Source organism: Eschrichtius robustus, chromosome 12 (genome assembly GCF_028021215.1).
Source record: "Eschrichtius robustus isolate mEscRob2 chromosome 12, mEscRob2.pri, whole genome shotgun sequence".
Taxonomy (NCBI): Eukaryota; Metazoa; Chordata; class Mammalia; order Artiodactyla; family Eschrichtiidae; genus Eschrichtius; species Eschrichtius robustus.
The window spans coordinates 3,837,372-3,861,096 of NC_090835.1; the positions used below are offsets into that span (position 1 = coordinate 3,837,372).

Consider the following 23,725-nt stretch of genomic DNA (forward strand, 5'->3'; position numbering starts at 1 on the left):
GATCACGGACATGTCGGCTACCCAGTGCCCCCAGCCACAGTGACAGGGTGATGGTCGTCCCTCACACACACATCCCTAGTCCTTCCACATTCACAGTCCTTTTCAGTCCTACTGTGACCTTATGAGGAAGGCAGGTTTATGCCCGTTTTACAGATGAGGAAACTGAGGTACCCCAAGCACATGGTAAGGCATTGTCTGAGGTCCCACAGCTCAATGGGCCTGTCCCAGGACAATGTTCTTTGCCTCCTCACTGGTGAGACCCCTTTGCATGGCTTCTTAAAGTTTACACACCCTTACAGTTAAGAATGTTTATTTCTTGACATAATTTGTCAGATGTTCTCTTAGAAAAAAAGAAACAGCTCTCAAAACAAACAAAAAACACTGACATGGGTGATTAATGGTATTTATGATTTTGTGGGTCCCACAAGTCCTAGCAAGTGAATCTGCATTTCTCCAAAGGCCCGGACCATGGGCCATAAAGGATTTCAAACCTAGTCACATCTAAGCATATATGTGTCCTGGGGCTCCCAGGCCACTGTCACTGCAGCTGTAGAATATGCGTAGAGGGCAGCCACCCAGTTTGCTCCTTACTGTGACATTCCAGAAGGAAGCTGTCTTCCTTTGTAAGCTCAGGATTGGGAGGTGATCAAAGCCTCCAGCTCTGCCACCCCATTCCACACGCAGCTCCATTCCATGGGTCCCCACCCCTGTGCAAAAGGTGGAAATCAGGCCAGGGCCGGTCTCAAAGGGGTATGGGGACCTTCCCAGTTCTTCCTAAAAACATTGCCTGTAAGGATGAGGGGTTGGGTAGGGACAGGTACTTTGGGGACAGGGAAATGGAATGGGAGTCTCGGGAGCTGGGGAGGGGCTGCAGAGAGCCTGGTGAGTGAGAGGCAAGTGGCTAGAAAATATGTTGGTCTCCTTCCCTGCAGAGAAGCCGAAAGGGTCTCGTGGAAAGGGAGAAATATCTTCTACCCCATGATCTTACGCAACTACAGGGCAAAGATGCCCCCTAATCTAATGTCGACCCCCAAAGGGGACGCTCAGACCCCAGGCGCCCACCATCCTCACCCTCCAGGTGCTCAGACTTCCACTCCCACCCCTCACCAACCTCCTGCCCATCATCTTCACTGGGGCCGGCATTCTCAGGAGTGGAAGGCACCCAAGAAGGCCATCAAGTTGCATTACACCTTCTATGATGGGTCCTCCTTCGTTTAGTATCCTTTTATTTGGTGCTTCCCTTTCTCCCCAGCAGCTCAGCCCAGAGAACTCCAGGCTTTGACAAAGCCAGAGTGTTTCCTTTGACTTTTCATTTGGTCAGAGAAGCCTGGTGATGGGTCCTCTGGGGTATTAAGAGTTTGTCCAGGTCAGAGAAGAAGTACCAAGAGTCAAGCCTCAAATTCAGTCCTGATCAACCAGGACGTACTGAACCCGACTATCTGTGATCGCGTGTCAGTGCTGGCTGGGGGTACAGCAGCAGTCCCTGCCTTCGAGGCTCTCCCAGGTGGGAAGAGGTTGGAGACACAGAACAATTCATCTTTAGCCGAGAGAAGGTGATAGGAGACCCTTCATCCTTGGGGGGGGGGGGTCTTTGTCCTTCTGTCCCAGTCTCAACGGGTAAGCCCTGTGGTTCTTGCATACTTTGCCCCCAAGATCCATGTATTTGGAGTCTAACCCGCACCGCAGATACCCTGCCTGGCACATGCTCGGGTTGCTCTGCAGCTGAGGTCTGTTGGTATTCATGAGCATATGGGCAGCTGGGTCCCAACCTTGGGGTGTGTGAGTGGCACAACGGGACACATTTTCTCGTTGAGAATCTGGTGAAAGCTATAGACTCTCTTCCTAGAAATATGAACTGATACACATGAGTGTAAAACATTTCCTGTGATTGCAGGGGGTCTGCAGACCTTCAAAGCTTGTCCATGGACAAGAACCCTAGACTGAGGAAAACTAAGATTTCTAACGTGCAGGGTAAAGGCTGAGAGTTATGCATATTTTAGCATGAATGGAGTCAGATTGCTTTCTTCATTCACAGATGTTTATCGAGTATTATATGCAATGATTAGTGGAATGGAGTGAATGTACCACTTTACCTTAGAGGGAGGTGGCTCTCTGTGCTGTCTCAACAGGCGGTCCAGCAGGCCTGCCTGGCCAGGGCCCCCCTCGCTTCCTTTGGCCTCCTCTCCACTGAACTGGGAATTCAGAATTGCAGTATCTGTCAAAGGAGTCCTATTGTTTCTCTGACCATAAATGAGTGCATTCATTACCCTCTGCTCAGCCCTGCTTCCGGGGCACCTTGTGCATTGGACTCAGCACACACCTTCCCAGGCAGCTGCTGCTCACAGGGGTCATGGGGCTCCCTCTCCCCCGTTTTCTTACTCCACACTGCGTTGAATGGGACCATCGCCCTGAGCTCGTGAAGCTGTGTCTGTGAATTAAGTTGCTATTGGCAGGACCAGAGAGGGGTGGGCAAGTGTAGATCAGGGGATCAAGGTACTGCAGCCCAGCCTGCTGGGATCCGTGTTCCCTCGCCTGCCACAGAATCCCAAGGACCCCCTGCTGGGACCACCCCAGGCCTCAGGCCATCGATGCTGGTGCGCTTGACTCAGACCCCAGTGATCTTGGTCATTAATGTATTTCCGCTGTGGGAGTCCCAAGAGGCCTGGGTTCTAGGCCCAGTTCTTCTTGGTGACCCTGCACAAGCCATTCCATCTCTCTGGGCCTCACTTCTCTCCATTATAAGGTGAGGAAGTTGGACCCAGTGATCTTGAAGGACAGCATCTGTGTTACTGTGATCAAATGGCCAAAACACACGTGCAGGTGTTGGATCCCTCTGGAGTAGAGAAGATGTTTGGGAGGCACTTCCCTCCCTCATGGGTTCCACAGAACCCTGGGCTCGGCAGCTAATTCTGTCTTCACGGAGACTGCTGGGCAAAACTCTCAGGTAGAAGTGATGTGTCTGCCCTTGGATTGCCAAAAAGCTCCAAGCCCCAGTGGGTTTGCACTGGTCAGTGTCAGACCCCAGAACCATCCCGGCATCCCTTTCATTTGGGCTGTCAGCATCTCCTTGGATCTCTGTCCTCAATGGCTGAGTCTCCTGTCAAACTTCCCTCAAGTCCTTTTTTCATACAAAGATACAAACTCACCACATTAAAAACAAACCATAATCACCATGTGCCCAGTACTGTGCTAAGTGCTGTTCCTTTAGGGATTTGTTGAGCACTCAGAACTGCTGTGTGAGGTGCACATTTTTTTAATATGGTAAAATGCACATAACATTTACCGTTTTAAGCATTTTGAAGTGTACAGTTCAGTGGCGTTCATAGTGTTGTACAACCATCACCACTATCTAGTTTCCAGCACTTTTTCATCACCTCAGAAGGAAACCCTGTACCTATTAAGCAGTCACTCCCCATTTCCCCTCCCCCACGGTCCCTGGCAACTGCTCATCTGCTTTCTGTCTCTATGCATTTCCCTAGTCCAGACATTGCATATAAATGGAGTCACACAGTATGTGGCCTTTTTATCTGGCTTCTTTCACTTAGCATAATGTTTTCGAGGTTCTTCCATGTTGTAGTATGCATCTGTTCTCCCAGTTCCCCGACCAGGGATCGAACCCCAGCCCTTGGCAGTGGGCGCACAGAGTCCTAACCACTGGACCTCCAGGGAATTCCCTCCTTTTGTTTTTTTGATTGGGGTGAAATTCACATGACATAAAGTCCTCTTAATGTGTACAATTTAGTGGCATTTAGCACATTTACAGTGTTGTGCAACCAACTCCTCTATTGAGTTCACCCCAAAAGAAAACCCTATACCCATTAATTGGTCACTCCTCATTTCCCTCTACCCCCAGGGGCAACCACCAATCTGTTTTTTTGTCTCTATGGATTTGCCTATTCTGGACATCTCATATAAATGGAATCTTACAATATGGGGCCTTTTATGCCTGGCTTCCTTCACTTAACATAATGTTTTCAAGATTCATACGTGTTGTAGCATGTGTCAGAATTTCCTTCCTTTTTGTGGCTGACTAATATTCTATTGTATGGATATACCACTTTTTAAAATCCATTCTTTCATTTATGGACATTAGATTGCTCCCACCATTTGGCTAGTGTGAATAATGCTGCTATGAACATTCTTGGAGAAGTTTGTATTTGCACACTGTTTTCATTTCTTTTCGGTCTATACCTAGGAGTGGAATTACTGGGTCATATGATAATTCTATATTTAACTTATTATGAAAACATTCAGAATGTTTTCCAAAGTGGCTGCACCATTTTACATTCCCACCAGCAATGTGTGAGGGTTTCAGTTTCTCCACATCCTTGACTATACTTGATATTTTCCAATTTTTAAATTCCAGCCATTCTAGTGGGTGTGAAGTGATATCTTGTCATGGTTTTGACTTGCATTTCCCTAATAGCTAATGATTAGGAGCATTTTCATGTGCCTTCTTTGTATAATCTTCTTTGTAGAAATGTGTATTCAAGTCCTTTGCCCATTTTTTGATTAAGTTGTGAGAGTTCTTTTTATATTGTGGATACTAGGCCCTTATCAGATACATGATTTGCATATTTTTTTCCTGTACTGTGAGGTGTCTTTTCATACCCTTGATAGCATCCTTTGATATACAAAAGATTTAAATTTTGATGAAGTCCAATTTTTCTATTTTTTTGGATTTTATATCTAAGAAACTATTCCTTATTCTTCTGTTTTCTTCTAAGAGCTTTATAGTTATAGCTCTTACGTCTAGATCTCTGATCCATTTTTCAGTTGATCTTTGCATATGGTATGAGTAAGGGTCCAACTTCGTTCTTTTGCATGTGGTTCCCAATTGTCCCAGCACTATTTGTTGAAGAGACTATTCTTTCCCTCATTGAATGGTCTTGTCGCCCTTGTTGAAAATCAATTGACCATAGATATATGGGCTTATTTTTGGACACTCAATTCTGTTCTGTTGATATATATGTCTATTATACCAGTACCACACTGTTTTATTATCGCTTTGTAGTGAGTGTTGAAATCAGTAAGTGTGGGTCCTTCATCTTTATTCTTTTCTTCAAGATTATTTTGGTTATTTGGGTACCCTTGCAATTCTGTACGAGTTTTAGGATCAAGTTTTCCATTGCTGCAAAAAAGATTGATGGGATTGGTAGGGATTGCATTGTATTGGGTTGGCCAAAAAGACCCTAAGATGTTACAGAAAAACCCAAACAAACTTTTTGGTCAACCCAATATCTGTAGATCACTGTGGGGAGCATTGCCATTAACAATATTAATTCTTAAAAAAAAAAAAATTAATTCTTCCAATCCATGAACACCGGGAACAAATGATCTGAAATGCTATATGAGCAACAACTACAATAGAAAAGCAATAAACAAAAGGAAATGATACCATTTACAGTAACATCAAAAAGGATAAAATACTTTGGAATAAATTTAACCAAGGAGGTGTAAAACTCGTACACTGAAAACTGCAAAATATTGCTGAAATAGAGAGGACTGAAATGAATGGAAAGACATTCCAGGTTCATGAAGGACAACTTATTTCTATGTGTTGATGTTGTATCCTGCAACTTTGCTTTGCATGTTTCTAGAAATTGGTCCTTTTCAACTAGGTTGCCTAACTGGTAGAGGTACAGATCTTCATATAATTCTCTTATGATCTTTTTTCATTTCTGTAAGGTCAGTAGTAGTCTCCACTTTCATTTCTGATTTTAGGAATTTGAGTCTTCCTTTTTTTTTTTTTTCCCCCTCAGTCAGTGTAGCTAAAGTTTTGTTAATTTTACAGATCTTTTCAAAGAACCAGTTTTGGGTTTTGTCGGTTCTCTCTATTGTTTTTTCTGTCCTCTGTTTTGTTTTTCTTCTCTCTAATCTTTATTATTTCCTTCCTCTGGTAGCTTTAGTTTTACTTTACTGTTCTTTTTATAGTTCATTACGGTGGAAGGTTGGGTTATTGATTTGAGATCTTTCTTCTCCTTTAATATGAATATTTAAAAAATTTTATTGGAGTGTAGTTGATTTACAATGTTGTTAGTTTCTGCTGTACAGCAAAGTGAATCACTTATACATATATCCACTCTTGGTTTTTTTAATTTTTAATCTTTTTATCTTTTTTAAAATTGAAGTATCATTGATTTACTATATCCACTCTTTTTCAGATTCTTTCCCCATATAGGTCATTACAGAGTATTGAGAAGAATTCCCTGTGCTATACAGTAGGTCCTTATTAGTTATCTATTTTTTATATAGTAATGTGTATATGTCAATCCCAATCTCCCAGTTTATCCCTCCCCCCCACCCTGTTTCACCCCTGGTAACATAAGTTTGTTTTCTACATCTGTGACTCTATTTCTATTTTGTAAATAAGTTCATTTGTACCATTTTTTTTAGATTCCACATATAAGTGATATCATATGATATTTGTCTTTCTCTGTCTGACTTCACTCAGTATGACAATCTCTAGGCTGTATAAAAAAATGAAATAATGCCATTTGCAGCAACATGGATTGGACCTAGAGACTGTCATAATATGAATATTTATAGCTATAAATTTCTCTCTGGGTACTGCTTTCACCTGATCCCATAAGTTTTGGTATTTTGTGTTTTTGTTTTCATTTATCTCAAAGTATTTTCTGATTTCCCTTGTGATTTATTCTCTATCCATTAGTTGTTTAAAAGTGTGTGCTTAATTTCCACCTGTCTGTGAATTTTCTAAATTTCCTCTGCCAGTGATTTCTAGTTTCATTCTGTTGTCAGAGAATATACTCTTTATGGTTCCAGTCTTTTGAAAATTTATTGAGACTTGTTTTGTGGCCTGACATACTGTGTAAACCAGAGAACAATCCATGTGAACTTGAGAAGAACGTGTATTCTCCTGTTGTCAAGTGGAATGTTCTGTATATGCCTGGTAGGTCTAGTTGGTTTATACTATTGTTCAAGTCCTCTGTTTCTTGATTGATTTTCTGTCTAGTTTTTCTAGCCATTATTGAAAGTAAGGTAGTGAAGTCTCTCTTATTGTAGAACTATTTCTTCCTCTAATTCTGTGCATTTTTGCTTTATATATTTTAGGGCTCTGTTGTGAGGTGTTTATACGTCTATAGTTGTCATATCTTCTTGAGGTATTAGCCCTTTCCTCAATACATAATGTCCTTCTTTGTCTCTTGTAAAAATTTTTACTAAAGTCTATTTTGTCTGATATCAATATAGCCACCTTTCTTTTGGTTACTATTTGCATGGAATATCCTTTTCCATCATTTCACTTTCAACCTAGTTGTGTCTTAGCATCTAAAGTGAGTCTCTTGTAGATAGCATATAGTTGAGTAATATGTTTTGTTTTGTTTTTGTCCATTTGGCAGATCTCTGCCTTTGGAGAGTTTAATCCATTTATATTTAAAGTAATTGATGATATGGGAGGACTGAATTCTGCCATTTTGCTGTTTGTTTTCTTTCTTTTTCATGGAAAGGCATTTTATTTTTATTTATTTATTTGTGGGGGCTGCATTGGGTCTTTGTTGCTGTGCACGGGCTTTCTCTAGTTGTGGCAAATGGGGGCTACTCTTTGTTGCGGTGCGTGGGCTTCTCATTGCAGTGGCTTCTCTTGTTGCGGAGCACGGGCTCTAGGCGCACGGGCTTCAGTAGTTGTGGCCCGTGGGCTCAGTAGTTGTGGCTCACGGGCTCTAGAGCGCAGGCTCAGTAGTTGTGGCACACGGGCTTAGTTGCTCCGTGGTGTGTGGGATCTTCCCGGACCAGGGATCAAACCCGTGTCCACTGCATTGGCAGGTGGATTCTTAACCACTGTGCCACCAGGGTAGTCCCAAGGCATTTTATTTTAAATACAGTAGTGTGTACATGTCATTCCCAAACTCCCAATCTATCCCTCCTCCCACCCTTCTCTCCAGTAACCATAAGTTCCTTTTCTAAGTCTGTGAGTCTATTTCTGTTTTGTAAATAAGTTCATTTCTTTCATTTTTTCTTTTTGGATACAGCATATAAGTGATATCACATGATATTTGTCTTTCCCTGTCCTACTTACTTCACTTGGTATGATAATTTCTAGGTCCATCCATGTTGCTGCAAATGACATTATTTCATTCTTTTTAATGGCTGAGTAATATTCCATTGTATATATGTACCACATCTTTATCCATTCATCTGTCAGTGGACGTTCAGGTTGCTTCCATGTCTTGGCTATTGTAAACAGTGCTGCAGTGAACATTGGGGTGTGTGTATCCTTTCGAACCATGTTTTTCTCTGGATATATGTCCAAGGGTGGGATTGCTGGATTATATGGTAGCTCTCTGATTTCCTTTTCTCCACACTTTCTAGTTATTTTCTTATTGGTTCCCCTGGTATAATGGGTTGAATAATGTCTAACAAAAATTTATGTTTACCTGGAACCTCAGACTATGACCATATTTAGAAATAGGGTCTTTGCAGATATAATTATTAAGATGCAGTTATATTGGATTAGAATGAGCCCTAATCCACTGTTGTCCTTATAAGAAGAGAAAACAGACACACACAGAGGGAAGAACACCACGTGATGACTGAGATAGAGGTTAGAATGATGCATCTATAAACCAAGGAATGCTAAAGATTCTTGGTAACCAAAAATAGGAAGAGGCAAGGAAGTGTTCTTCCCCAGAGCCTCCAAGAATATGGCCCTATCAGCACCTTGATTTCAGGCTTCTAGACTCCAGACTGTGAGAGAATAAATTTCTGCTGTTCAGGTCACCCAGTTTGTGGTACTTAGTTACAGCAGCCTGAAGAAACTAATTACATTTGACAACATATTAGTTTGAGTTAATACCAACTTAGCCTCAGTAGCATGTAAGACTCTGCTCCTATACAGCTCCATTCCTCCTCCTTTATTTCGTTGTTAACAGAAATTAACTCTTTATATATACATTGCCATTAATATAGATTTACAAGTATTGTTTTATGCATTTGTTTTTTCAAATCATATAGGAAAAAAGGAATTATAAACAAAATAATAATATAATACTGAATTTTATATTTACTTATGTAGTTACCGTTACTGGTGTTCTTTTTTCCTTTGTTTGTCTTTGAGTTACTGTCAAGTGTTTTTTCATTTCAGCCTTAAGGAATCCTTTTAGCATTTTTTGTAGGGCAGGTGTACTAGTGGTGAACTCTCTCAGCTTTAGTTTATCTGGAAAAATCTTAATTTCTCCTTCATTTTTGAAGAATAGTTTTACTCAGTATAGAAGCCTTGGTTGATAGCTTTTTTTTTTTTCAGCTTTTTAAATATTTCATCCCAGTACCTCTGGCCTTCTTGGTTTCTGATGAGAACTTGGCCACTAATTTTATTAAGGATCCCTTGTACATGACAAGTCTCTTCTTTTGCTGCTTTCAAGATTCTTTCTTTGTCTTTATGCAGTTCGATAATAACATGGCTGTCTTTGAATTTATCCTACTTGCAGTTTGTTGATCTTCCTGAATGTATAGAGTCATATCTTTCATAAAAATTGAGGAGTTTTCAACCATTATTTCTTTCTGTCCCCTCACTTCTTCTGGGACTCCTGTTATGCATGTATTTGTCTACTTGGTGGTGTCCTACAGGTCTCCTAGGTTCTGTTCATTTTTCTTCATTCTTTTTTCTTTTTGCTCCTCAAGCTGGATAATTTCAATTGTTCTGTCTTCAGGTTCACTGATATTTTTCTTCTACTGCTCCAGCATGCTGCTAAATCCATCTAATGAATTTTATTTTTTTTGTTTAATAATTAATTAATTTATTTGTTTATTTTTAAATTAAAAAAAATTGAAGTATAGTTGATTTACAATGTTGTGTTAGTTTTAGGTATACAGCACAGTGATTCAGTTATATGTGTGTGTGTGTGTGTGTGTATATATATATTATTTTTCAGATTCTTTTCCAGTATAGGTTATTATAAAATATTGAATATAGTTCCCTGTGCTATACAGTAGGTCCTTGTTGGTTATCTATTTTACATATAGGAGTGTGTATATATTAACCCCAAACTCCTAATTTATCCCTCCCCTCACTTTTCCCCTTTGGTAACCATAAGTTTGTTTTCTATGTCTGTGGGTCTATTTCTGTTTTGTAAATAAGTTCATTTTTTTAGGGTTCCACATATAAGCAATATCATATGATATTTGTCTTTGTCTCTGACTTACTTCCCTTAGTATGTTAATCTCTAGGTCCTATATGTTGCTGCAAATGTCATTATCTCATTCTTTTTTATGGCTGAGTAATATTCCATCGTGTATATATGTGTGTGTGTGTGTGTGTGTGTGTGTGTGTATGTATATAACACATTTTCTTTATCCAGTCATCTGTTGGTGGACATGTAGTTTGCTTCCATGTCTTGGCTATTGTAAATAGTGCTGCAGTGAACATTGGGGTGCATGTATCTTTTTGAATTATAGTTTTCTCTGGATATATGCCCAGGAGTGGATTGTAGGACCACTGAAATTCTTCCTGTCTGGGGCACTTCTGAAATTCCTGCAAAAAGGATAGTAGCTGCCCACACCATATCTGTTTTAGTCAGGACCAGTGCTCCTTGCAGCCTCCTTAGTAGGAAATGAACAGGGAGACATTGTCTACTCTTCTAGATTGGTAAGAAGGGGAAGCAGCCTAACAGCATTAGAAACATCTCTGGCCTCAGAGTTCAGATACTGGCTCTGCCACTTCCTGTGGTGTGATGTAAGGCAGATCACTTCTCTTCACCTTGGATTCCTCATCTGTTGGGTGAATAACTTACCCTGGTTTGTCTGGGACTTTCCTGGTTTTATCACTGAAAGTCCTGCATCCCAGGAAACCCTTTACATGCAGGGAAACCCTACTCATCTGTGAGATGAAGGTAATAGTACCTACCACAGGGTGGTTGTGAGGAGTAGAAAGAGGATACAGGGAAGCACCCAGGGCATGGTTGGTTCCATAGTCATTTAGTTGTTACTTATGCAAAGTGCAGAAGACTGGGAATGATGTACCAAACAGCTAAAACACTGACATGTAGACTTGCTTTCCATGAGGCACCTAAGAGCAGAACCCTGAGAGTTTTCTGTTAGTTCTACTTAACAATTTCTGCCAGCTATCCCTCCGGAAACATCGCTGTGTGTCAGATCCCCACATGCTGCAGAGGAAGAGCCATCACCTGCCTGTTTAATGACACACCCAGCTTCTCCTTCCTGGCCATGTTCAATGCTGAAGGCCAAGGCTGTGTTCACTACAACCTGAAGGCCCGGTGAGTCGGTTGGGGGAATCTTGGCCCCATGGAAGTATCTCTGAGGGTGACAAAGTGGGACACTGAGGTGGAAAGTAGGAGCCCCTGGGAAAAAGATGGACCAGGCGGTGTCCAGAGGTCTAGGAAGACGGTGTGGCAGGGCCAAAGCAGTGCCTGTAGGGACATAGGTGCTTTGAGGCCCTTCCTTACTTGCTGGATTCATGTCATAGCCAATGAGAAGGGAAATTCCCCAAGTCCTACTCCACTTGTTCCCCCCAGAGCACTAAGATCTTCACTGTTAGCTAGATTCATGGAAGAATTCTTTAGGGGAGAGAAGTGTTTTATACTAGGAAGCAGTGAAGGAGAGGTCATGGGTAGCCCATATTCTTGGCAGCCAAATGTTGATTTTGTCTGATTTTCCTAAGGAACTGTTCCTGGAGGGATTGACTTACTTTCATGTGACAGATGTTCCATTTCCCATTTTGGTGCCTGAGCTCTTATATGCTCAGGCTCCTGGGCTACGGGCACACATTCCATTTCTCTCCCCCTTGGGTTTGGCCTGAGCCTCCACCATCTCCGTCAGATCTGACCTTCCCAACAGACTCCCCAGTAGCATCAACAGGTGTGAAGGGACATCAGACCATGTTAGGCGGGGTAAGTAGGGCCACCTGCAAGAGTCCACAGTTCCTCCAGCTGGGGCAGAGTCTCAGAGCCCTGCCTGCCTATAGCCTGTAGTGGTGGGGGCTTCCTTCCGGGACCTGGAGGAAGCTCCTCATTTACGTATCTCTCCTAGCTGCCCATACGTCTTGGTCTTGGATGAGGAAGGTGGGACCACCAATGACTACAAGGGCTATGTAGTCCACAAGTGGAGCTGGACCTCCAAGACAGAGACTTTGCTCTCCCTGGAATACAAGGTAAGGGTGGGCAGCAGAGGTGAGGCTTGCCACTGGGCTGCCCAGCATTAAGGGCCAGAGGGCTCCCTGTATGACAGGAGCCCTAGCCTCAAGGAGCTTGTAATCTCAGAGGTTCCCACGTTGATGGGCAGTGGTCCAGGGCTGGCTGAAGTGAACTTTTCACCAGCCTACAGCAACTGTTGGCTGCTGTATTGACCTTTCTTGGTAATATGCTTCCTGTTTTATTTTTATTATTAATGATATTATATTTTATAGTTAAAATGTCCTTTATTTTAGGAAGTAACTGTTACAGTAGTTGATAGTTTTATTTTTAATGCCTATGTGTGGCAATAAGAAAAATAATTCTATGTTGGTATCCCCAGTTTTTGTTTTTATAGTTTTACTATCTGTGAAAGAAAAAAATCTGAGAGTTAAAGGAAGCTGATAGACACAAATCTTTTTTTCATTCATTTGGTTTTTCAGCTATTCATCAAAGAGTTATTAAATAATAAATGTTTGATTACTAATATTAAATAATAACACATTTAATATATTAATAAAGCAAATAAGTGTGCTTGTCACTTTACCTATGGCAGAGTTTCTCATCCCCGGAACTACTGACATTTTGAGATGGATAATCCTTTGTAATAACTGTGCATTGTAGGATATTTACCAGTATCTCCCTAGATGCCCGGAGTACCCCCTCTCCTAGTTGTGGCAACCAAAAATATCTCCAGACAGTGCCAAATGTCTCTGGGAGGCAAAACTCACCCATTGTTGAAAATCACCAATCTAGGGGATAGAAAGATAGACAATACCCCTCAAGGAACTCAGAAATCTAGGGGAATAATAAGAGTATGTGGTAGAAAAGTATAAGGGCTGTGAGAGAAGGACAAGCTCATGGGGTTGGGATTCAGAGAAAGATCACAGAACATAGAATGCACCCAAGGTAAGTGTTACAGACAGAAGAAAAAAGAGTTACAGACAGAAGCACTGTTAGAGTTCATGGTAGGGCTCAAGCATCCTGTCTCATGCCCTTCCTGTTCATCCTCTACGTTGACCACTGGATTCTCATTCTTATATCTCGATTCCCGTAGACCATACCTCTGCTCAGAAACATTTAATTCCTTGAACATGTCTCACCCTTCCTACCCCACTGGCCTGAAATATAATACATCTTCTCTCTCTGCCAATCCAAATTTTCCCTCCTTCAAGGCCCTACTCAGACTTCCTGTCCTCATGGCACTCCAGTCCACACCCATTTCTCTCTTCTCCCAGTGCCCACTGTCTGGATTAAAAAGTAATCTGGGGCTTCCCTGGTGGCACAGTGGTTGAGAATCTGCCTGCTAATGCAGGGGACACGGGTTCGAGCCCTGGTCTGGGAAGATCCCACGTGCCGCGGAGCAACTGGGCCCGTGAGCCACAATTACTGAGCCTGCGCATCTGGAGCCTGTGCTCCGCAACAAGAGAGGCCGCGACGGTGAGAGGCCCGCGCACCGCGATGAAGAGTGGCCCCCGCTTGCCGCAACTAGAGAGAGCCCTTGCACAGAAACGAAGACCCAACACAGCCATAAATAAATAAAAAATAAAATAAAATAAATAAATTTTTTAAAAAAAGTAATCTGGACTGAAATGACAAATTCCAGTCATTGTACAATTAGTCATGTAATGAAGAGGTTCTCAGTTGTGGCTGCATATCAGAATCACCCATGGGACTTTAACAAAAATATAGATCCCAGGCACAGCCCTAGAGAGATTGTGATTCAGTTGGTCTGTCATGGGTTCTGGATTTTGTAGTTTTTCACAAGTATTTCTATTGCTTGACCAGGTCCAGGATCCCCAGTCCAGGGGTGTATTGAGTTATTGCCTTACTATTTAACTTTTTTTTAGTTGTATGAAAGTTTACAATCCAAAAAGATTATAAATTGGTTGCAGGCAGACACCATATGTTATATGTCAGTATGGCCAAGTGGACAGAGAACTCTGGGATGAGGGTCTGAGGAGCCAAGTACTAGTGTCAGCTTTGCCAAACCCTGGGTGTGCAGCTTTCTGAAAACCACTCAGCTTCTCTGAGTCTTGGTGGCTCATCGATACAAGGTGGGTCACAAGAGCCTCCCTCCTGCCTCACACTGTTTCTGTGAGAACTAAATGAAACAATGGTGGGGAAGGTGCTTTGACACACTAAAGTGTTTCAGCAGCGTGTTTTAGTTCATTGTTCTGTTCCCTAGAGCTGCATACAGAAATGCACAACAGGGGCTGGTACAGTCAGGAGTGGCCTGGAACACAAGTGGCCTTGAGTTGTAACATTAGTGTGTGTGCATATTATTCTCATAGATACAGATAAGAAGGAGGGAGAGCATTCTGGATAGAGGAATAGCATCTGTAAAGGCTTGGAGTTGGGACTCAGGGTGGCATTGTTAAAAGTTCACAAGTGCTTCTCATGAAAGAAAAGTAGACAAGAGCTGTATGTGTCAGGGGGGTGGAGGTGAGAGGCATTGGATATCATGCTGAGAAGTTTGCATGCTGTCTTGGAGGCTGCAGTGGCAAGTCTGTTTCTGCCCAGATATTTATCGTTCCCAGCATTTTCATTCCTCTCTGAAAATTCAGTTTCCCTCCAGTATCATTTCTCTTCATCCTGAAAAACTTCCTTTAGCATTTCTTGAAATGGAGATCTTCTGGCAACAAATTCTGTTTTCTTTCATGTGAAAAAGGTCTTTATGAAAGAATATTTTTGCCAGATATGGAATTCTGGTCGACATTTTTTTCTATCAGCATTTTAAAGATGTTCCACTGTGTCTGTCCTCCATAGTTTCTGATGAGAAGTCTGTAGTTATTCAAATCATTGTTCATTCTCTCTAGTTGCTTTCAAGATTTTCTCTTTTAGTTTTCTAAGTTTGACTATGATGTGTCTGCGTGTGGTTGTCTTCATATAAATTCTGTTTGGGGTTTACTGAGCTACTTTAATCTGTAAATTCACATCTTTCACCAAACTTGGGGAGTCGTCTGCCGTCATTTTAGGGAAAAAATGCACTCCAGTCTCTTTCCTTTTCTTCTGAGACTCCAATTACAGGTATTTTAGACCTTTTATGTCGTCCCAAAGGTCCCTGAGTCTCTGTTCTTTTTGTTATTGTTCAATATTTTTCTGTTTACTTTTCAGATTGGATAATTTACATGGATCTATCTCCAAATTCACTGACTTTATTCTGTCATTTCCATTCTGCTGTTATGCTAATCCTGTGATGTTTAAAAATTCCAGATATTTATTTTCAACTCTATGATTTCTGTTTAGTGGTTTTTTATATTTTCTGTTTCTCTGCTGAGATTTCCTAATTTTTCTTTCATTACAAATATATTTTCCTTTGCCTCATTGAGCATAGTTAAGTTAGCTGCTATAAAGCCTTGTCTGGTAATTTCAACATCTGGGACGTATCAGACAGGATTGGTTATTTGTTGCCTTGAGAACAGCTCACACTTCACTGGCTCTTCACATGTTGAGTCATTTTGGATTGCTGACATTGTGGATGTTATGTTTTAGAGTCTCTGAGTTCTGATGTATTTCTCTGAAGAGTGTTGATTTTTTTGTTTTAACAGGCAATGGGCTTGTTTAGACTCATAATGCAAACTTTGTCTCACCCGCAGTGGGCAGCAGCTCAAATCTCAGTTCAGTCTTCTGTTTCCCTGGAAGTAAACTGCCTTGAGTTTGCACTGCTCACACATGGTTCAGGGATCAGCCAAAGCTGTGGACTGTTTAATCATAGCATTTGGGACTCTATTTCTCTGTCCTTCTGTAATTCTCTCCTTACTTTTCTGTGACTGTAGTTGACCCCACGTTTTGTCCTTTGGTTCTTTGGGCCAGAAAGAACTCATCCCATGTTGATCCTTTTAAGTTTTGACTCTTCGAAATCTGCGTGCTTTTGCTTACTCTTCTGAGCCTTTGGGTAGTTGTTTTTTGTATTTTTTCCAAGTTCTGTGGGAGGATCAGCCTGTTAGGAGCTGACTCAGCTATGCTGGGAGTATAATCAGCTGGTTAGTTTTTAAGCTGAGGGCTGGTATGCTCCATCCAGCATTTATGTGGAAGGCTGACTGGAGAGGGAAAGATCAGCAGATGGAGCTAGTAGAAAGACTAGTTAAGGAGTTACTAGCCAGACTTGACATGATGAAGGGTATTAGTAGTATTTTTTAAAGGGACCATTTCAGTAAAATAAATCAGTGGCATTCAGAAGTGGGCTGTAGGGGATAAATGAGAGGAAGAGGGAATTATAGATGACTCCACATGGAGTGTGTGTGTCTGGGTGGAAACAAAGCAGTTTCTGAGAGGCTCAGAGGCCCATATGGTTTTTGATGTGCTGATTGGGCTCAGTGGACATCTCTCTCTGGACAGGGATCCTCCCCTAGAGTGAGAGATTGGGGATGATATACACGTGATATACATGTGGCTCACGAACTCCCAGGAAGATGAGCAGTGGCTGAGTTCATAGAGCACCATCGCTGGGACATTGGGAAGAGGAAGAGAAACCACCCAGGGGCCAAGATAATTAAAAACAGCTCTACCAAGCTAAGCCCTTTGCTTATTTTATCTGTGAAATCTGCTTAGTGCCCCAGAGAAAGATTCTGTTATTGTCCCCAGGCTCAGAGAAGCTAAGCAACCTGCCTAAAGTGTCCAACCACAGTGCTTGAGCTCCCAGCCACAGCTCACAGCTCTGTTCTCCACTCTCTAGAAGGAGAACAGGAGCAGGTAGTGTCTCTCTTGAGTGAGAGTGATCTACAGGTTTGAAGATGTCACACACTTGGCAGGAAGATGGTCATGGATCAGATGTTTTCAGGGTGTGGAAGGGGACTAGCACCCAGGCTGAACAGAATGAGGAAGGGGCTGGGTGGTGAGGAAATTTGAGTGTGGACCTTTGGACCAGCAAGTGGAATCCTAGAAGGAAATGGAAGGAGTGAAGATGGAGTGCACTTTCTTAGTTCCGAGGAGTTCTGGGGCACGTGTAGGTCAGGGACTGTAGAGCTACAGACGCCCAGGCCCCGGTGGGGCCACTGTGCATAAATAACTCTCTGCACACCTGAACCAGCCAGGGCCTTACGTGTGCGTTGCTCTGCCACATCCTGACAATATCTGCTCGTGTTTGGTGTGGGCCTTTGTGGTTTAGAAAGCCACTTCCATAATCTTTATCTTATTTGAACCTAGCACGAGCATTTTGACTCTGATATTGAAGATTGGGAGCTTCAGAGAGGCCCAGTGGCTTGCTAACCAGAGGCAGAACTGGGACTTACTCCAGACCACGGAGTTCTTAGTAAGGAGTCAGTTGCTATAAGGGCAGCTCACCCTCCCTGTGTTCTTCTCTGGGACTGCTACCTAGGAAATCCCACCCTTTTGGAAGTGATGAAAAAGGGTGGCTCCTCCTCAGGGGAGGAGTGGTGACACATTTGGTGACTGCAGGAGAGGGGAATGAGCATGTGTGGCACGGCCCTGGCTGGGTTCCCTTTTGCCATCTGCCCATCCATCTGCAGAGGGGTGAGTTCTGGTCCCCCTGCCAAGGTAGTTCTGCGTGCTTTCCTAGTCAGACCTGGTGCCTGGGTGGACACAGCGTCAGATTCAGGGACAGTGTTGGCTTCTGACTCCTATCCAACTCTACCAGAACCAAAGCTGACTCGCCTGTTGGATCCCTGTGTCTCCTTCACAGTTGGTTACAGGTTTGGGTTGGAAAGGGAAAGGGCAGGGGTAAGGAACCATGATTACTTTTTCTGCTCATCCCTCAAAGAAAAATTGGAATTCTTATGTGTTCTCCCTGAAAACAGGATTCTAGCATAATAACCAGAAAGATCTTACAACTCTCTTAGCCCCAAGCCAAGAGGGGTTTTGGTTTTGTGGTTTTCTGTTGTCCCTCCTACCCAGTCAGGAACGGGTAGGTGGGACAACAGAAGCAGGGATCCACTGAGTCCTGGTTTCTTCATCCACAGGTGAATGAGCAAATGAAGCTGACGGTGCTAGGGCAGGATTCTATCATGGTCACCTTTACCTCCCTGAATGAGACAGTAACACTCCCCGTATCGGCCAACAACTGTCCCCACGGGACATCACACGATAAACGGGTAAGGCACGCAGACCAGTCACCCAGGCCTGATCCCAGAGCGTTTCAACATGGATTGTCACTTTGGAATGCCTTTGTTCTTCCTGGCTCCCCTACCCATACAAGGCCCCACCTCTTTCCCTGCCTAATGGACTTCTACTCATCATTCACTGTCTGACTTTAGTACCACCTTCTCTGTGAAACTTCTATCAAGAGTCTTTCAGGTGTGACAGGATCCATTGCAGACTAGCTTAAGCATGGAAAGAAAGTGTATTGGCTCAGTAAACTGAAAAGTCAGTCTGTAGATAGGCAGCATCAGGCATGGCTGGATCCAGGCCCTCAAAGGATTCCATCAGATCTTCCCATCTCTTGGCTCTGCCTTCCTCTTTGTTGGCTTTATTCTCAAGGAGTTTCTCTTATTATGGTGACAAGATGGTCATGAGCCTCTCCAGGCTTATTGTTCTACCAACTTTGGTCTCCCCAGTAAAAAGAGGACTTCTCTTTGCTAAGCACTTCAGTAGAGGTGCCAACACCAACATCATTGGCTCCATCTACTGCCTGCACCTGAAATGTTCTCTGTGGTGAGGTATGTGTGTTGCTCTTACTAGCCAGGCTCGAGTGGTCATGTCCATCCCAGGAGCTGAGGGGTGTGATCAGCCCCAGGTATACCACTTAGGCAAACGATTAGGCAGAAGTGTGTTCCTAAAGGAAAATCATGGTGCTGTTACCAGAAAAGGGAGATATGATGCCGGAGAGAGTAACTGCCCATGTGTTGATGACCCTCTCCACCACCCCCTTTCCCATCCCAGGTAGAATCTGCCTGTCCCCTTGCTCAGCCCTCCCAGCCGTGACTCACCTCCATTCCAACACTGCTTTATTTACAAGCCAGCCTTCTCTACCAAACTGGGAATTCCCTGTGATTCCTACAGGTACTGTTGCCCTGAAGCACAGGGACTGCTTCAAATGAAGCACTTGCTAAGGGGGTAGGTGAGCCAGTGTTGGAGTCTGGAAACTCAGTTCTTCATTCACTGGGTCTTTGTGGATCCTACTGTGTGCCTGGTCCAGAGTCAACATTGTGAAAAGAGATGGAGAGGATGAGGGGACAAAGTCCCTGATCCCCGAGGAGTTTATAGTCTGGAAGAGAATAGTTGACATTCACCATGAGACTGGGGTGGCCACGGGCTCCTTGGTGGCACTGGCCGCTGGCATTACACACAGGGGATTGGCTCACTCAGGGAGCCTCCTTGGAGTGGGAGCGGGGGCACCACACCTCCCAGTCTTCCCGGGGCCAGTCCCAGTTTATGCCTATCAGCCCAGGAGTTATTAGTAGCATCCCTTTCACTCTCAGAAGTGTCCCAGTTTGGCTGATAAACTGTAGTCACTCTGAAGGAGGCATTTGCACTGTGCGGGCATTTGCCACCACATGCCGAAGGCTCATAGGCTCACAGGGCTGACAGAGCCCATCGGAGCAGCCAGCCCCATGTCTCCCCTTTACGTGGGGACACACGAGGCTGGCATTTGTTGGAGAGCCATGTTATCTAAACAAGACACAGAGAACACCTGTGTTTTTCCTGGAGGGAAGCATTGCACCTGTTTTTTTCACTGCTCTTACATTTCAGCAGCATTTCAACTTCATTAGTTGATTAGCTAATTCAATAAACATGTATTAGCACCTGCCGTGTGCCGGATTGGCTGCTGGGGATGTCAAAGTGAAAGAAGCCTCACTCCGTCTAGTCTCTGAAATACTTTCAGTCTAATGGAAGGGGCAAAAGCATCAACACAGGTTTGTGATCCAGCTTGACTGGTGTGGTGTGCGGCAGAGAGGGGCGCTGAGGGAGCTGGTAGGTTCGTTAAAGGGATCTCATTGAGCACCCAGGAAACTCAGATGCCAATGACTTCAGCCTACACTCCTCATGCCAAAGAGCAAAACAACGCCAGGATTTTGAGTCCATTAGGGCTGAGATGACTGCTGATTGATGAGTCCATTCTGTCAATTTGGTTCCATGCTCTTACTCTGAACGTCATTGTTGGCTGACTAAGTACACAGGATGTATGAGGTCACATGTCTACATTCCTTGAAAACCTTTTTATACTGTATTTTTAAAAATGTGCATTTACTTACCAAAGGCAGTAGATAATAGAAAAATTTTTGTTCACATAAAATTGCAGTAATGCTTCGTTTTTCTGGCAACCTCTTGTCTGGTAATCTCTGAAATTTGGAACATGGCTAAGAACCAGGACGTAAGCAGTTGAAGGCCCCCATGAACAGCTGAGAGAAATCACTCTAAGTTCCATGTACTGAACATGTCCTCTTGGCCTAGGAAAGCCCCTCAGTCATTCACATCTTATGTTTTCTTAGCTAAATGCAGCCTTAGAGAGCTAGAATCAGAGGTCCAGAGCTGTGCTGTCCAATATGGTAGCCATGAGTCACAAATGGCTATTGAGCACTTGAAATGTGACAATTCCAGGCTGAGATGGGCTAGAAGTGAAAGCACACGCTGCATTTCAAAGACTTAGTATGAAAAGAGAATGTAGCATTTCTTATTGATCATTTATTTTGATTACATGTTGTAGTAATCATATTTTTGATGTATTGGGTTAGATAAATATGTTATTAGAATTAATTTCACCTTCTGAGAATGTTTTTATTTATTTATTTATTTATGGCTGCGTTGGGTCTTTGTTGCTGCGCGCGGGCTTTCTCTAGTTGCGGCGAGCGGGGACTACACTTTGTTGCAGTGCGTGGGCTTCTCATTGCGGTGGCTTCTCTTGCTGTGGAGCACTGGCTCTAGGCGTGCGGGCTTCAGTAGTTGTGGCTCACGGGCTCTAGAGTGCAGGCTCAGTAGTTGTGGTGCGTGGGCTTAGTTGCTCCACGACATGTGGGATCTTCTGGACCAGGGCTCAAACCCGTGTCCCCTACATTGGCAGGCGGATTCTTAACCACTGCGCCACCAGGGAAGTCCCCTGAGAATGTTTTTAATGTGGCTTCAGGAATGTTTAAAGCCACACATGCAGTTCGCATTATATTTTTACTGAACAGTGGGGATCTAAAGGTGGAGTACTCATTAAGGGAAGCTCGCAGAGGCTGACAGTGAGGAAGGAGGCTGGAAGTTATCTATTAAAAAGAACATTGTAACTCAAAAAGCATAACCATCTTGGAGACATCTAGCGTAGGGATAAACAGACGAATACATTAAAACAGCTTCTGAAAACCACCGCATTCTAGAGGATAGTCGTTGATGTTGACCAAGGAGACTGATTTGCCCCAGAACATCCTCGTCTTAACCTCCTCTGTTTGAGAGAGCAGGATGGTGTACTGTATATTACAACCTTCTGACTAGATAAACAACAACAAATGAAGACTCATTGTGGGTAACAGGATTTCCAAATGTTGACCCTAGCTTCCAGATTAAGCATCTTGGAATATTTTTATGTGAAATCTCGAGGCTGGCAGAGAGCCTCAGCTAGGAGGTGGCCTTAGGCCTTCCCTTTCCTTGCTGGGCCTCGGTTTCCCCATTTGTATAGTGATGTGTAAAGGCCCACCCAGCTATCCCACACTTCTCTCCTAGGACTTTAAAAATCCATTCAACTGCAGTCGTGTGTGTGTGTGTGTGTGTGTGTGTGTATATGTTTGGAGCTGGTTGTCACCCACTCATCAGCAAACCTGTGGCCATCTAGGAAAGCTGAGGGGTGGGAGTAGGGTGGCCTCTTCCCTCACACTCCCTGTCAGTGGAAAACTTGTTAAATGGTTTCCCCAGACACCCATCACCCTGGAAGGAACCACCCATCAGAGCGACAGGCAGAATGGCAGTCCCAGGTGTTATAGCCCTGCGGCCAGGCTCCTCACTAAGTTTTCTATCAAGGCAGCACTTTGGAAGCGAAGAAATGCCTCAATTTAAATGCTTTATTAGCCCAGTGCTGCCTCAGATCCTTTTGGGAAGCAAGACTGCGTATAAATTATAAATAAATAAATAAAATTAGCCCAGAGGCAGAGGTTGGGGCCAACAAGCAGAAGGATCGTTGAGGCTTTGCTATTAATTGGGGCATCCTTTACAGAAGCTCTGCCTGCAGGACAAAGAGGGACACGTGGCTGACTTTATCGCTCTTCAGAAAGTCTGTCCACCACTCACCCCGCTCTCTCCACCTGAGGCTTCAATTCTGCAGATGAAAAATTATTTCACACCTCCTCTGTGTGAAGTGGGAGATATAGACCACGTGGACCCTGCCTTCAGGGGCTGACGAAGTTTAGGGATAAAGAAAGTAAAAAGTGACCAGCACCCAGAGCAAGAAGGACAGGAACGAGCAGATGTGCAAGCTCAACGTGGGGAGTGATTGCTGGTAGCTCAGCAAGTCTGTGACGCCTTCCTGAAGAAAAAGTCAGACCCTGATTACCATTAACTCCAGAATCTGAACCTAGTTTCGCCCCGGCAGAGGCAGAGGTTGAACTGCAGGGCGACCTCAGCTGTCCCATAGTAGCTCTGGAGCCAGTGTGGCCCTTTGGAGTAATCCTGAATTGAGGCCGGAGGCCTGGGCCTTGGTGCCCATGGGGACCAGTCAGTCTGTGTAACCCTGGCCTAGGGCAGTCTCTCAGCAGAGAGCGGCCAGCAGGGTGAAGAGGGTTCTGTGGGTCGTGCAATAGAGGGAGACAGGCAGCAAACGTCCAGAGAGGCGTTTGTCCACCCAGTTATTCATAGCGCAACAGGCATTAATTGAGTGCCTTCTGTGCGATGGGCACTTGGACACAAAGGAGACCAAAACCCGATCCTTGTCCTCTAGGAGCTTAGAGTCTGGCTGGGGAGACAGGCTCCCACGCAACTGATCACTTCACAAAGGGCTAACCTCTGTCTTCAGGCTGCATAGAGAAAGTGGTGAGGGTCCAAGGCAAGGAACAGTTCTGCCCAGTGCAACCAACCTCCCTGGGGGGGACGTTTGAGGTGGGTTGGGTCAGTGTGCGGGGATTCACTGGGCTGAGGGGAGAGAGGTGGGTCCCAGGCAGGAGCGGCACATCCTCTAAGCCAGGGCTAAGCCTTGTGGTCACTGGGCTGGGCAGACGGCTCCTGGCGGGGCAGGTGACAATGCCCTTCCCCTTGGCCTTTCCCCAGATGACCCACAGAATCAGCAGCATGGATGAAAAGGTGTCTAAGATGAGTCGGGCCCTGGCAGAGATCAAGAGGCGGTTTCAGAAGACAGTGTCCCAGTTCATGCACTCCGTCCTGCTGGCGGCAGGTAAGGAGACTATATAGTAAGATTATAAATCTTACTACCTAGCGTTATAAATATTTATTTGTTTCCCCATCCCCACCCCCCATTCCTGCTTGGAGTGCCAGAGGCAGGAAATCCTGTATGGGGTCATCTTTATGCCCAGTGCCCAACATTTAGTAAATGTTTGGTAAGTGAATGAAGAAATGAGAGGCCCTTGGCCAGTCTAGCAGAGAAAGCAAAAGAAAAATACAACCAAGAACACAGATGGAAATGACTTAAGTCTGGAGGCACAGGGAACAACATGGATGCATAGTGTACCCAGCCTCTACATTGAGTGCTATAAAGGACA

General features: G+C 44.0%; 1 protein-coding gene across 1 annotated transcript in view; it reads left to right on the forward strand.

Moving 5' to 3' along the window:
* C12H3orf20 (chromosome 12 C3orf20 homolog) overlaps nucleotides 1–23,725 on the forward strand; it is a 77,378-nt gene that overhangs the window by 12,043 nt on the left and 41,610 nt on the right. Inside the window, exons 5-9 of the mRNA XM_068557977.1 lie at nucleotides 933–1,217; nucleotides 11,079–11,231; nucleotides 12,004–12,124; nucleotides 18,065–18,196; nucleotides 23,277–23,400. Coding sequence (XP_068414078.1) covers nucleotides 933–1,217; nucleotides 11,079–11,231; nucleotides 12,004–12,124; nucleotides 18,065–18,196; nucleotides 23,277–23,400 — 815 coding nt within the window. The remainder of the gene's footprint in view (nucleotides 1–932; nucleotides 1,218–11,078; nucleotides 11,232–12,003; nucleotides 12,125–18,064; nucleotides 18,197–23,276; nucleotides 23,401–23,725) is intronic.